General features: G+C 36.5%; 1 protein-coding gene across 48 annotated transcripts in view; it reads left to right on the top strand.

Annotated features, from left to right (window-relative positions):
* Positions 1 to 15,219, top strand: part of CLASP2 (cytoplasmic linker associated protein 2) — a 143,459-nt gene that overhangs the window by 125,146 nt on the left and 3,094 nt on the right. For all 48 annotated transcript variants that reach the window (XM_032678819.1, XM_032679070.1, XM_032679148.1 and 45 more), the window contains 8 exons: positions 3,462 to 3,605; positions 4,046 to 4,152; positions 5,481 to 5,634; positions 6,351 to 6,579; positions 10,906 to 11,099; positions 11,870 to 11,998; positions 13,559 to 13,765; positions 14,907 to 15,023. In XM_032678819.1, the coding sequence (XP_032534710.1) occupies positions 3,462 to 3,605; positions 4,046 to 4,152; positions 5,481 to 5,634; positions 6,351 to 6,579; positions 10,906 to 11,099; positions 11,870 to 11,998; positions 13,559 to 13,765; positions 14,907 to 15,023 (1,281 nt within the window). The remainder of the gene's footprint in view (positions 1 to 3,461; positions 3,606 to 4,045; positions 4,153 to 5,480; positions 5,635 to 6,350; positions 6,580 to 10,905; positions 11,100 to 11,869; positions 11,999 to 13,558; positions 13,766 to 14,906; positions 15,024 to 15,219) is intronic.

Here is a 15,219-nt window from a genome sequence, read left to right as displayed (position 1 = left end):
AGCATCAAAAGTGAAAAAGTAGATTTTGGCCAAAAAAGTAAAAAGTAAAAATTTTAAATTAACACATCTTGAAACTCTCCATTAGGGTTGTGTTTTCATGTATGTTAATATGTTGAGATTGTTTCATAATGCAAGGAATAACTTTTATTTCAAGCACTATCTAGTATCAAAATTTCTTTTCTATACAATTTTAATATTGCTTCAGAGACCACCCTCCATGATGCTAATAGCACATTTGTAACCAGCGTGAGTGGTATATTTGGTAGCAAACTTGGTCTAATCTGTGTTGGATTTTCTCAAGTCCTTTGTGTTTAACAAAGATAGGTAAATAGCTGTTGAACCACTGACAAAAGAAAATTTGTACTTTAATAAGGTAGTGTCAAAGGTTTGTTCTTATAGTGCTGCAGTTCCAATGCAAAGCTCCTTTTTCCATTTAACATTGTGAAAATTAATATTTGTGAGCTACACGGCTATAAATGTACTATTAATGCAGGCTTTGGAAAGGGTTTCTAAGTAGTACTTCAGTTTACAGATAGCAAAAATCTTCTAATTTTGTTTGCAGTTTAGTGGAATTGAGTTTTGTTCTGATAGTCACCAGCCATTCTTTCATAGCTGCCATTGCCAGCATGTTAACACTTTTTGAAGGCTAAACAACCATACTAACTTTATGTCTCATCAGTGCAAGTGTCTTTGACACAGACAACTAAAAATCACAGTAACTTCCATGACTTCTTGGTATCTAGAATGCTTGTAATATTCACCAAAAAAAACACATGAGAGTTTGTATTTGAGATAATGTTTTAGTCTTTCACTTCTTGTATAACTTTGTGAGTATGAGAAAGCTGTAATATATTATGTCCAATGGACTTTTCTTGCCTGGTATCATGTTCTAGTGACATATGAAAGACCATAAAACAGGAGGAGAATTGAAGCAGCACTATCTTCTAAATCAGTGAAGTTTTAGTACTGAGACACGTGGCAAGCTGTCTTATCTGATGGTTCATATGTCTAATAAGCATTTTTATGTCAATAAGTAACTGAATCATGGAAAGAATTGCCAGTGAGTTTAATTGTCTGGAACACCTTAATTATAAAAGTTTTCTCATTTTTTCTTTCCATAACACAACTGTCAGAGGCAACTAGCGGCCAAAATCCTTTTATAACTCTTGACAATAAAATTTTACCAATAAGAAGTCAAAAGAGTAATTCTGGTTATACAAAATATTTCATTCTCTTAACAGGCTTCTCAACCTGCTATTACAGGCTTTTTAATTTTACTTAGTTTAATAGACTTTATAGCATTTAGTATGATTTCTTTAAATAACAAGCTTTTCCCACATACTTCTGTATAATTCAGGGATTTGGTTTTTTCATTAGTAAAAACATTTCCAGTGCCAAGTATTGTGAAAAATCTTAGTTTATTAGTCTGAAGTTGGGCGCTTCTGGTCTAGTTCAGTGACATGGGACTTCTTGCTGGAAGGTAAAATTGTGTTTCGGAACACAGATTTCTTCTAAGATTAGAATGCTTCTGGAAGGAGTTAGAATCTTCTTAGAGTTCTTCTAAGAAGAAAACAAAACCAAAGAAATACTTCTAACTCTTATTGCAGTCTTTAAAGTTGATCTCTGTATGACTGAAATATCAAGAGAGAGCTTATGCTGAGGAGAAGAAAAACATCCCAATACTCTAAAATGTGTATAATACTCTAAATGTAACGAAGTTTCTGTGTTAAGGAAAAAAGAGAGAAAACAGATAATTGCATAGTTGAAAACCTTCTTTGAGTCAATATTAATTTTGATACTTTGGACAGAGCTTCATTGTGGGCAGACATGATGGTGTTGTTTTCTGATACGACCCTGGACTGTCCACTGTGTTCTTTTATTAGCAGCTTAAATAGACACAGTGTTATGGATTGGAGACTGGATAACAGGACAGAAAAAGGAAAGTGGTAATTCCCAAACCTTTGCTCAGTTGATGAATTTCTTTTGATTTTGCTTTGTGTCAATTTTGATCAAAAGACTGACCATAAGAAATAACAAGGACAAGAGAAACAGCAAAGACATTGCAGAGGGCATTCACAGTGATCACTTAAAGGGAAAGCTTGTCACAGGGAGAAGGAAATAAAAGTTGAAGAAAACAGCTAGTCACGAGTATGGAAAGATAATTTGTGGCAATCTGACATGCTCGGATTTTTGTCATTAAATTAATACTAAGATGTGTGCAGGTATGTGTTCTCATACCTTGGCTTTCCACTTTTAATTAAAAAATGCTACAGTTCATTGCTCTGGAAGCAAAAGGAGGGAAATAAACGTCTAAAAGAATTTTCTAAACTACTTGCTTAGAGTATGTTGCTGCTTAAGCAGGCTGCCTATCATTCTGTCTCACATGAGGCACTGGTTCTCTCCAGTGTGTGGCAGACCTTGATGGTGAGCTGTATAAACTACACATAGTTGGTTAATCTTACAGTCAGGGTTTCTTACTAGAAAGAAGCTGTTAATTCTCGAACTTTCTCTAGCTCTTCTTTGCACATGTTAGTTTAGTTACGATGTTAACAGGTTTGTGACACTATCCAGTGAATCTTCATCAAACTGTACAAACTACTGTTTTGTGCAGTCAGTATTCCTTTACTAAAGGAATACAACGTATAGCTTACTGTGTTGCTTGTTAGTGAAGAGCAATGATTTTTTTTTTTCAGGTAAAAAAAAAAATATGTAATAAAACATGCTGTAGAAAGAACATGGTGTTAAAGATGAACTGATAAAATTGAGGGTGTGGGAGGTGACATCCAGTGGACTACAGACTTAAGTTTTCAACTTCAGAATACGGTCAGCTACATGTTTGCCTATCCTTTAAAGCGCTAAAAGGAAGCAGAGTGGGAAGTGGGGGCAAGGTTAACTAACTAATTTGGCTGTAGGATACATTATAGAGAGTATCAAGTGCTGTGATCACTACAGTCTTGTTCCAGTCAGGGTGTCTTGTTTGTTTGGGGTATTTTTAATTTCTAAAGTGGTAACTGTTCCTTTTCAAGTTAGTGTGTTGATTAGCTCTGATCTGGAATTGCTACTTTCAGTACTCAGGGGAAGGGAGCACAGGCTTGTTCCTGCCCGGTGTGTTCCATTTCTCTCTTTAAACTTGTTCAACTTCCCAAACCCCTTAAAAGCCATTTTGCAAATTCCTTCAGTATTTTTTTACTGAGGAGAGATCTGGGTTAGGGAAATTGAAAAATGCATTTCTGAAAGACTGCTTGTTAAAATTATTGTTGTGTGCCTGAATTTATCGAAATCAGAATTTCAGCTTACCAGTAAATATGAATTGCTTTTGTTCATATCTATTAACATCTTTATTTAAGCTTGATCAAGACTCAAGTCATATTTTGTAATTACCACTCATTATACATTTCTTGCTGATAAAATTACTTTGAAACTCTTAATTAATGTCTTCAATTTGGATTTTCTTCTTGTAGGCTGCACAGTCAGTGCTGATTTCCCTTTTTGAACTCAACACTCCAGAGTTTACAATGCTATTGGGTGCTTTACCAAAAACATTTCAGGATGGAGCTACAAAGCTTCTCCATAATCATCTCCGGAATACAGGCAATAGTGGTCAGGTATCTTCACCTCTATTACTATTCTTTCTAAAGTTATTGATGTTTTGAACATAAGCACATTTCAGTAGAGTTATTTGTGAGAGCAAGAAGGTTGATAGAGGAGGAAAGGTAACCCAAATCTATGTAGAAGCTCATCTTAGTGGCTGATACCACTCTTTATGGAATGCCTTTTCTTGTTCCTGTAGAATTAAAGTTTCTTAGTCTGTGTTGCTTCCAGGTGACTTAATAAGTTTGAATGTGCTTTTTAAGAGTAGCTTATCTTTTACTTTCTAATTTCAAAGTTACACAGGATTAAAGTTGCTAGTAATTGTTTAGCCAATCCAAGAAATTAATAGAAGCTCTTTAAATGTTTCTGGGCACTAGAAAATAAATACAGTAATGTAAAAAGGGAAGCTGAAGTCCTACTGGAGTATCTCTTCTCACCTCTCCTCCTTCTCCAGGGATCGATGGGAAGTCCTTTAACAAGACCTACTCCACGCTCCCCAGCAAGTTGGTCAAGTCCTCTCACTTCCCCAACCAATACATCGCAGAACACTTTGTCACCAAGGTGATGTAGGCTGGTGGTGTTACAATTCTGCATCTAGGGTTTCATGGCACATTATCCAAAGTCGTAACCCCAAAGCATGAAGAAAACTTGGCACAAAAATGACAGATGCTTAAAAATAGTCACCTTTTCTCCATATAATGATAGTACAGTGAACTGATAGTACATTGACAAGTGCCAAAGCTGGCCTTAGGTGGGAAAGGGCTGTGCATTTTGGTATGCAAATGGATTAGCAAGAGAAGGAACAGAAGTATTCACCTCTGACAAATGTTAGAATATGTCAGCTGAGTGTCGTGGTTAAACTCCAGTCAGCAACTAAGCACCATGCTGCCACTCACTCCCCCTGTGGCAGGATAGGAGAGACAATCAGAATATAAAAGTGAGAAAACTCAGCAATTTAATTGGTAAAGCAAACCTTCTTGTGCAAGCACAACCAAACAAGGAATTCATTCACCACTTCCTGTGGTGGGCAGGTATTCAGCTGTCCCCAGGAAAGCAGGGCCCTATCACTTGTAACAGTGACTTGGGAAGACAACTACCATCACTCTAAACGTCCTTCGTCCTTCTTCCCTCTCTTTTATATGCTGAGCATGACTCCACAGGTCAGCTGTCCTGGTTGTGTCCCCTCCCAACTCCATGTGCACACCCAGCCCCCCTCACTGGCAGGGCTGTGTGGGGAGCAGCAAAGGCCTTGGCTCTGTGTAAGCACTGCTCAGCAGTAACTAAAACATCCCTGAATTATCAACCCTATTTCTAGCACAAATCCAAGCATAACCCCCTACCAGCTACTTTGAAGAAAATAAACTCTTTCTCAGCCAAAACCATCACATTGGGTCATGAAACCAGACTTAATATTGGGGAGAATAAAGAATTAAGAGTTTTTAAATGGTTTTTGTGATACCAATCTTGCCAGTGAAGTGGACTTCGTAATTTTGCTTTTACCAGTCAACTTCCTGTTGAGTTTTATCAATCCTCCTTACTTTGGGACTTCCTTCAGAAAGATGATGGTATAAAACTTCCAGGTGCTTCATACTCAGCAGAATAAAACAGCAAAAGAAGTTCGTTTATTCAGGCAGATGCTGCTACACAATGTAGCCTTTCCCTTGGCTGCTTCCTCTCAGTGCTTTCTGTCAGTGGCAGTATACCTGCTAAGACATACCATAATACAGTTTTGTATTGTGGAGAGCCAGATTGTTTTCTTAATGAGTTTCAAGAAAAGTGATAATTTTATTAATACGTCTTGAGTCTCTGTAGTTGTATGCTAATGTGATTTAAAAATATGAGGTCACAAAATAAATCTTAATTCTTGTGTCCTTCTTTGTGGCCCACAGTGCATTTGACTATGACACTGAAAATATGAATTCTGAAGATATTTACAGCTCTCTTCGTGGAGTCACTGAAGCCATTCAGAATTTCAGTTTTCGTAGTCAGGAAGATATGAATGAGCCTGTAAAACGAGATGCTAAAAAAGATGATGGTGATTCGGTGAGTATTTAAACTCAGTGCATCTTGGTATCAGCAAACTAAGCCAGTGTCTGATTGATTACAGATGATAAAGCATCTGTGTCAGGAGGTTTATGTCTTATGACTTCTGAAATGGAATGTTTCTTCTGAATTGAACTTCAGAGCTTTAGAAAAATATGCTCCTAGACTTGAACCACATTTTGAAAATGTAAATACTAATTCTAAGTTGCACTGCCTGTTTATTTTAAAATGTTAACGGATTAAAAACAGATGATCTTGCAAAACAGCTGGAGTTCAGTTTTTGAGAAGCTTGCACCCTAATATATGTTTTCCTGAAGGTTTTATTTATTTTATATAAAACCTGTGGGTTTTTCAGTGCTACGTGCAGTGTTTAAAAATTCTCCTTCTTTGGAACTTCGGATTTCAGATTTGTTGAGCTTGCCCAATATGCATATGCTTAAACACATTTTTAATTAATTTGCATCAAATTTGTGAGATAAAATACTGACAGCTGTTGCTAGTTCATAATTTTTTTGGACTATGTACACTTTCCTTTTTTTGGTTTTTCGTTTGTTTGGGGTTTTTTGAGAAAAGCAAAGTTTAGGGAACTGTTTCAAACACTTCTTATTTGGAGGCTAGTTTGAAATTTTTAAGCTTTTGCTACATAAATGAATTAGTAATGTAGTTAGTTGAAAGGTGTGTCCATTTCATATGTTCATATAATATTTCTCCTGCAGATTTGCAGTGCTTCTGGAATAGTAGACATACGAGCAGGAAGTGGTGTGAGCGATACAGGTCGAACAGCCCTTGATAACAAAACATCTTTACTCAACACGATGCCTCCCCACTCCTCACCACGCTCACGAGATTATAACCCATACAATTACTCTGATGGTATTGGTCCATTTAATAAATCTGCTTTGAAGGAAGCCATGTTTGATGATGATGCAGAGCAGTTTCCTGATGGTAAGCTTCAGATTACATTCTGTGTTGGAAGAAAAATTATGAGATTTTCCATCTTCGAGTTCGATTTCTGAATTTATTATTAGCAATGTATGTGGTGACAGTGCCACTTCTTTGAGAGGTTGTTACAAATACTGTATTTTGAACTAGTTTACTTGTTAGTAATCCACTGGAGTTACTTTGTTGGATTTCCTGGTATTTGTAGAGATTAAGGGCAAAAATTAGGTAAATACTGAGCTATATTATACAATAACTTCTGGTAGCACATCCTGTAGCAGTATTGTCAGTATAAACTTACTTCTCAGATTGCTTTATGATTGAAATTTAAAGGGGGAGGGTGGGGGAAATATTTACAGCAAGGAAGTAAAACTGGATCAAACCAGTTAGGGAATGAGGTGAAAGATTAAGTATTTTGTTAGTATTATATTTGTATTTGAAACATGACATTGGCATTTTCTATTGACTAAACATTCTTTTAAAACAAAACAAAACAAGCAGGCTTTTTGCCAGGAAGGTGGTTCATTTAGCTCATGTAAATCCAGGAACTTGGGCTGCTGTTTCGGAAGATTCTAGAGCCTCCTTATAATATTTATCAGTATATCTTTGGGTAATTTTTTGTATCTAAATGTTGGGAAGGTTCCAAAGTAATAGTACTGTCATTATTTTAATAAGCAGTCGATGGTTCTCATAATCTGGTATTCGTGTTTTTGGTATTTCATATTCAGCTATAGCTTAAGTAAACGTGTTTCTTAATAGTGAGGGGCAAATTAATTTTCCCCTTTCTGCCTGTTTTTCTTCTGTCATCCAGCTGTGTTTATAGAAACTGTTGAAAAACAAAGTTATTTTCTGACACAGTGTTTTCTTCACTATTCTATAAGTCTTTAGGTTTGCATTAAATAAAAAAAAAATCCAAGTAAGGTACATTTCTCTTTGTTTTCTGTTTTATGAAGAGGCATATAGTATAGCCAATTATTTTCTGAAAAAGACTGAGGGGAAAGCAAGTTTTTACGAATCATGTCATGTACATATTAATAATTAAATAGCTTTGCCATGCACATACAGGGCCAGTTTATGATTGAGATTCTGTATTACAGGGATCCCATTTTACATGGGGGAAGCATCTTTATACCTTCTGACAACTTATTTTTGGATACTGTGTTAAACCAAATGCAGTCTGTGTTGCACCAGCATGATCTGGTTTTGTAGAAACTCATGACTGGCTGGAATGAAGCATCCCCATCCAGTATTAGTTTGTCTTGGCTGGAGAAGTACTGCAGTGCATTATTTAGGTCTGCTTTTTAATAGATCTTAATAAAGTACTTGCTTCATTCCTGTGTTCACCCTTAGTATTTAGTTATATCATGTCCATTTTGTCATTTGTGTGTTGTTTTTAGAATTTCATCTCAGATGACTTGGAAAAAGTGTTCATGAGAAAAGATATGCTTGGCAAAATACTTTGTGCTTACAGTTCCTCAGTTGGGAGTTACATGCTTTTCCCATAAACCTAAAGGGCTCATTGGACATCAGATTTCAGTTTTCAGAAGCTCCAGAGAATTGCTGCCTGTTCATGACAAAATTATGTTAGTATTGGACTCCCAGCTATCCTGTTGTGTATTACTGGGAGAAAGATGTGGAACAGGGATAGATGGGAAAACCTTAGCTACTGATATAGTCCTGTCAGCAGCACTGGGACACAAACGTGTATTCTGCAGACGGTTTGTCTAGAAGTTGAAAATTTCCAGTAGAGGAGATGTCACAGTGTAACTTAACATGATCATTTGAGTGTTTTGCCTCTCTTACCATAAAAAGGTTTTCAGAGTAGCAGCCTAAATCTTCCAACCACTTGCACTTTGTTTTTTCCCCAGGGGAAATGCTGAAGCATAGGGAAACCTGGCTTTCAAAGTCACTTCCAAACTCCTTAAAAGCAGTTCCCAGTGTCTGTTTGAAAAACAGTGTTCTTCTCTAAAGAAACTATTTATTTTAGCTTATTTCCATGGATTGTGTTTTCCAAACATTTTCCTTTTTACCTGCCACTTTGTATACGGGCTTACGATTTCTGCTTTTTGTGTCTCGCCTTACACTTAGCATCATTTTTTCTTTCAGACCATTACTCTGATTTACCATGATAATTTTCAATTTTTATCCTGTTCTCCAGAATGTTTGCAGTTGCTTTTAAGTTGATGTCATCTGCATATTTTATATTCATTCTATACTATTAACAAAAGCATCAAACAGAACCAGGCTCTGCACAGACCTGAGCAAGGACATCACTTGTATCCCCCTAGATTAGTAGAAAGCCATTTATAGTCCAGTCACCCTGCAAGTAATTCATCAAGTTTTGCACCAGCTTCATTTGCTTTTTTGCTTTTTGCAAACATGGCCACCATGTTTGCATGCCTTTTGTATTAAGATGCTATGAGTGACGGTAGGAAAATATTTCCTAAACTGAGGATATACCTGTATGTTCCCTTTGAACCCCTACACTGTTTATCCTGTCAAAAAGATATTATTTGATTGGTTTGAGAAGAGCTCTTCTTCATCAAATATTTAACTCTCTAATGCATATTTTAATTAATTCAAATGAAGGAACTGCATCTGCTCTTGTTCATTTGTGGTTTTTTTTCTTTCTGAAAAAGAAGTCTTGAGAGTAGACTTTTAACATGACTTCTTTCCTGCTTCTCCATTCTTATCTGGAGAATGTTTGGAAATCAAACACTAGGTGCGAAGTCGTACAAAGGAATGGAAAATACAGGCTGTGAAGGCACACCCTTCTTGGTTATCTTCATGTTTTTCAGGAATTTCAGTTATTTCCTCGACTAAGGAAGCTTCTTTCCTCCCCTTACTTCTGCATGGGCATGGCTGCTGCATTCCCCTGTCTTTACCCCTTCCCTCCATACATTAAAGATGACACCACAGTGAAAATACTTTATTTAAACTGATATGGGTAGTTTTGCTAATTAAGTGACAATATGCATTCCCTGAAATAGGATTTGCTATAGCTGTAATCCTCACAGTTTGGTAGAATATACATAATAGCTCTGGCAATAAAAATAATGATCTTGATTCTGTAAAAGCAATTGTCCATTCTGCTCATCTCTGCTAATTAATAACTCACCTAATGCAACTTCACTGTGTCCTTTAGTCAAGCATTAATCATCTATTAATATAGAGATAGCAGAAGTGCTTGCAGTTTGCTTTCAGGTGCTCGTGCTCCTGTTATTCATGCAAAACAGAATGCAAATAGGAATGTGAGGTTCAAAAACAGCATGATTTTCATGGTAACTGACGTGTGATTTTAAGATACTTGATTCTATGGTATTCAGCTTTTTTCTTTGTGCAAGTGCTTTGTACAGTATTTACAAGTTGCAATATTGAATACAAGATGTTCAGGGGCTGTGGTTTCTCAGTATATGATATAATTAATTTGTTATGGAGAATGTATTTTGTGTGTTAATAAATGGAAGCATTTCAGAAAAGATGCAATGCAGGAACATGCGCATTTTATGCCAGAAATTTCAAACTTTTTCCAGAAAAAAATGCATGTTTCTGTTAAGTCTCAGTGCAAAGATGGAAGCTATATGCTTTTCTTTCTTACAGGCTAAGTGGATCTCAATGATGGAATAAAGGCAACAACTTGATATTTAATTTTCGTTTAGACTCATTTTTAAATTCTGTGACTATTTGCAGATACCTTTGTTTGAAGTCCAGTGTTTATAAATATGGCATGTGTCACCAATACATTTATCCATCATCATAGAATCCTCTCTAATCAAAACTAAAATCCAGGGCCATCTCATAATTGGTTGCTATTGGGAATCTCCATGGGACAGATGGCCAGATTTGCTTTTATTTCAGCTATTTTTTACCAAGCACCATTGCTGTACATTTTTCCCCCGTCTTTGTGTTAGCAGCCTAGCTATTGTTGTGGGATCATGACTTACAAAATGCTAAACAGTTCTGTAATGCTAACAGAGAAAAAACAGATTTTTCATCTTGGATGGAAGGGTCGTATGGGAAAGGTAACCTACACTCTTCAGTGTAGGTCAGATTTGAATACTGTAAGCATAAAAACTCTAGCAGTAAAATAGCCTGCAAGGGGGTTTGCTTTTTTCGCAATATCATTGTAGGGGTTTTTTGGTGATTGTAAGCTTGTTCAGGAATGTTGGCTGTACTGAAATAGTGGTAGCCAAATTGCAATTTTTGCAGACAAATTTTGGGAAAAAAATGGGAGCATGCTAGAAAGCCAGCTAGCCATCGTAGTTGTACAAGATGCACTAATATTTATTTGCAGTGATCCGGGAACTGTGTCTGTGTATTCCTTTTTGACAGAGCCTTCCATGGACCATTCCGATCTGGTTGCTGAGTTACTGAAAGAGTTATCAAACCATAATGAGAGAGTTGAGGAAAGAAAGGCTGCCCTGTACGAGCTCATGAAGTTAACTCCAGAAGAGTCCTTTAGTGTTTGGGATGAGCACTTCAAAACAATACTACTTTTGCTGCTTGAAACTCTTGGAGATAAAGAGGTAAATTTAGATTAACCCAGTTAAGAATGTTAACAAAGCACATAGCTTACTTTCAGTATCTTTAAAATTTGAAAGGGCACAAACTCCAATGAGTGTTTAAAAAAAAACAAACTGGGGAAATACAAAAATGTCATGAAGTCTGAGAGCTCTGATGGTGAAAAGGGCATCAATGATACTTACCTTCTTCAGTATTCCTATTTGTTGATTCTGACATGATAGTTTGATGAAGTGTTTTTTCACTAGGCTTCAACACTGGCCTGTTAATAGCCTCTGAAGCAATCTTGAGTATCAAAACATCATGTGTGGCAAAGCATTTAAAAATATGTTTCTAAAACACAGTAATGCTTGTTATTGAGAGACTGAGTTCTATGTAATTGTTCTCTGCAGAGGCCATGTGTTTGAAATTACTGAAAATCAAAAAGACACTAATGCTTGTGTTTAATTTTAAAAAAAATCATGTACAAAAATGTATTTGCATGACAGTTTTGTCAGCCCTCGTGTTTGCAACTTAACTTCTGGGTAGCCTAGATAATTCAAATTAGTTTAGCAGTGTGTTTATGATACGCTACCTGAATTTTCTGCAAAAAAAAAATTGAGAAGATTTTTTTTCCTAGTTTTATTTGTTAACACAAAGTCCAGACTGTATATATGTGCAGAGCATAATCTGATATTTTTCCATTATTAAAGACTTTTTCAGCAGCTCAACAAATGTTAAAGCACTTGTCTGTTTAAAGATACATAACTCATTTAATTTCATATTGAATCTTTAGCATGCAATTAGAGCTTTGGCTCTGAAAGTTCTAAGAGAAATTCTAAGAAACCAGCCAGCAAGGTTTAAGAATTACGCAGAGCTCACGATCATGAAGACGTTAGAAGCACATAAGGATCCTCATAAGGAGGTTAGTAATCAGTTATTTCATTTGTTTAAGGTTATGACAAATTATTACAAGATGAAACAGCTGTCCAGAAAATATCTAGCTCTTACTGAGGAAGTAATTTGTTTAATAACAGGCATATTTAACATGGGTATGGCAAGAAAAAAAAAAAACAACCTGCAGTTTTAAAAGTGCTCAAATGGTTAATATCAGCCCAAACGACAATTGCCTTAGGTGCCATTCAAGGGGACAGTGTAACCAACAGTGTATCACTATAGCTCTTCAAAGAGTAGCTCAAAGAAAGTTTTCCCTTGTTTGGCATCTTAAGCCAAATATAGGTGTTCTGGAGCTCTGTAACAAGCTTTTGGATTTCATTAAGGTTTATGGTTGAGAGATGAGACTAAACATGACAAGGAGTTGTCAACCCTTTCCACTTTCAGCCAGCTCTGCACCATTTGAGAGCATGGCTGTGGATGGTGTAAGGGGAAAACGCACAGGAAGGTATCAAAGGGGGAGTTGGTTGTAGCCAATAGTGAGGGGATTCAGAAGAAGGGTAACTGTAACCTTGCTCAAAAGTATTTGTGATGCCTGCGTACACAGTAAAGGGTAATGCATGTGGATATAAGAAACACAAATACAGTAACCAGCCCACTATTAAGCAGTTGACATCAGTGTCACTGATGCTGTGGAAAGAATCCAGGTTTATTATTAAATGAGTATGTCTTCCCCGTGCAAGGCCACTTACTCTGTGAAACTTAATGTGGAGTTTCAGGTTTTGAAGTCAATTGCGATTCCTTCCATGCCAGTTGACTTTATCACTCACCTGATACTTGTTTCTCTTTTCCCTGCACCCTCTTGATTTGTTTCATGTAGTGTATTTATTAAATTATCATGTCCCCATCATTCCTTCTCTACGGCTGTACTTTTTTTCTCTCTCATGGTTTCGCGTGTTATGAGTGAGAGAGAGTAAAGGGCACAAGGATGGAAAGAAACAGATATGGAGGTTTTTGTACATCATTGGTGTACAAACCACCATCATTTTGTACAGTGGTTTCTCCTGCTAGATAACAGGTGCCACCACAGCACTAATATGAAGATCAGATGTTAATTTTCTCTCTTATGCCCATGTTGTGTCTTGAGCTTGTGTACCTTTCGACCTCCTACCTAATTACTCTTGTTCTGCTTGTTCTTCATATTCTTCAGGATTAACGTGCTCTCTTGTCATAGTTTCTTTCAAAGACAGAGGGGAAGAAAAACAGCTAGATTGACTTCTAGAAATGGCAGTCTAGGCATATCATTAAACGTGCTTTTGAAATGAATGTGAAAACATGTTTTATCAGTGATCACCAACCTAACAAGCAATAACAAATGACAAGAAATTACATGCCAGCAAAGGTAATATGGGAAAGAGTTGTGTTTTTAAGAAATTATGTCCAGCAGTTGGAATCAATTACCTCTACAATATTGTAGAGCTCTTGATAGGAAATGTTTATACTCAAAACCATTTAGTACCAGACAACAAACTATAGTTTACCAGTCTCATATAAATCATTTTTCTATGTCTTTTGCTTATTCTTTCAATAGGTGGTGAGATCTGCTGAAGAAGCTGCTTCCATGCTGGCCACTTCCATTAGCCCAGATCAGTGCATCAAAGTTCTCTGTCCAATTATCCAAACTGCAGATTACCCCATTAATCTGGCTGCAATCAAAATGCAGACAAAAGTTATAGAAAGAGTATCTAAAGAAACCCTTACTCAGCTTCTACCAGAGATTGTGCCAGGTCTAATACAGGTAAGGAGAGAAGAAAGAAGAAAAGAGAGGAAAACAAACAAACCAGAAAAAACCCCATGTATATCTAAGAATTGCAAAGACTTTTTGGAAATAGTATTGCTTGGTTCTCATGAAGGATTTCATGTGTCTGATTGTTGATGGCTGCCTTAACCCAAAATAACTCATATAGTGGGAACAAACTTTGATTAGCAAGTTGCTAAATTATAACTGTGATTAGTACTCAAAGGAAATATCAGTGGGATATGAAGCACTGGTTATAGTTAAGCTCGGTAGATACTTTTAGTTACAAAGTAATTTTTGTTGTTTGTACCTTTTTCCAGGTTATGTAATTTGGTCTGAAATTCTCCATGTTGTTGTATTTGTGTGTAATGTTGGGGTTTATCACTTGGGGTTTGGGGGAGGCGAGAGGAAAGAAGCAGTTGTTTGGGGATAGTTAAATAAAACAAGAAGAATATCAGAGGTTTCTCTTCCTTTGTCTTTAAAAATAAATTCTTTCCTACCTTATCAAGAGCCAAAATATTCCGTCTGATGGATAGACTTTTCGGAGTTGACAGCTGAATTCTGCAGATGTCTGCCTTTAATGGGTGTGATCCATACATCTATCTGCAGGAAGGTAGAGGCAGAGAAGAGACCCTCTGAGAAGGGAGTCTGAGTGAGACAGCCAGGCATGGGATGCTAGCAAAGTGGCAAAAGAAACAAAAATCATTAAAGAAAGAGATGAGTGTTAACAAAAGAATCTTTAGCTGTTATGAGAGTTCTTCTTTCAGAGTTAGGAAGCTCTAAACTGTGAGTGGTCTTCTGCTTTAAGTAAATATCTGTATAATCTAGAACAGTTCTCTTAACATGCTCCCCTATTGCATGACAGCAGCTCTGTTTTCAGTGTAACTTATGAACAGGATTGTGTGGGTTTTAAATTCGGCCTGGAAAATGATTATCAGTGGTGATTAATAAGCGGCCTGCTTTTTAACTGCATGCTCTGTATCTGCGTGTTTGTTTTGTTGTTGGAATGCTTTATTGGGCTACACTAGCATTAATTTACTGTACACTTCGATGTATTTATTACAGTAAATAAGTAAATAGCTTTCTGAGGCTTTTAATCATTAACTGATAAGGTATTAATGTTAATTTTATTGCTTTCTAGGGTTATGATAATTCAGAGAGCAGCGTTCGTAAGGCATGTGTTTTCTGCCTTGTAGCCATTCATGCAGTAATTGGTGATGAACTAAAACCGCATCTCAGTCAACTCACTGGCAGTAAAGTAAGTAAAAGATACCATTTAAAGAAATTCATAATTGCATGTATGCATTTGCATTTTGGTTGCCATTGCCAGAAAGTTTCAAAAAATTATGTACTTGAAGGAGAATATCAGGGCTGCTGAAACCCTCTGAGGCATTAATATAACTTCACCATAAAATATGGAAAACTGAAAGTCTGTATGTATTTATTTATGCAAG

Source organism: Chiroxiphia lanceolata, chromosome 1 (genome assembly GCF_009829145.1).
Source record: "Chiroxiphia lanceolata isolate bChiLan1 chromosome 1, bChiLan1.pri, whole genome shotgun sequence".
Classification (NCBI taxonomy): Eukaryota; Metazoa; Chordata; class Aves; order Passeriformes; family Pipridae; genus Chiroxiphia; species Chiroxiphia lanceolata.
The sequence above is the reverse complement of the archived record's forward strand: the minus strand, read 5'-3'. Positions and strand labels throughout refer to the sequence as shown.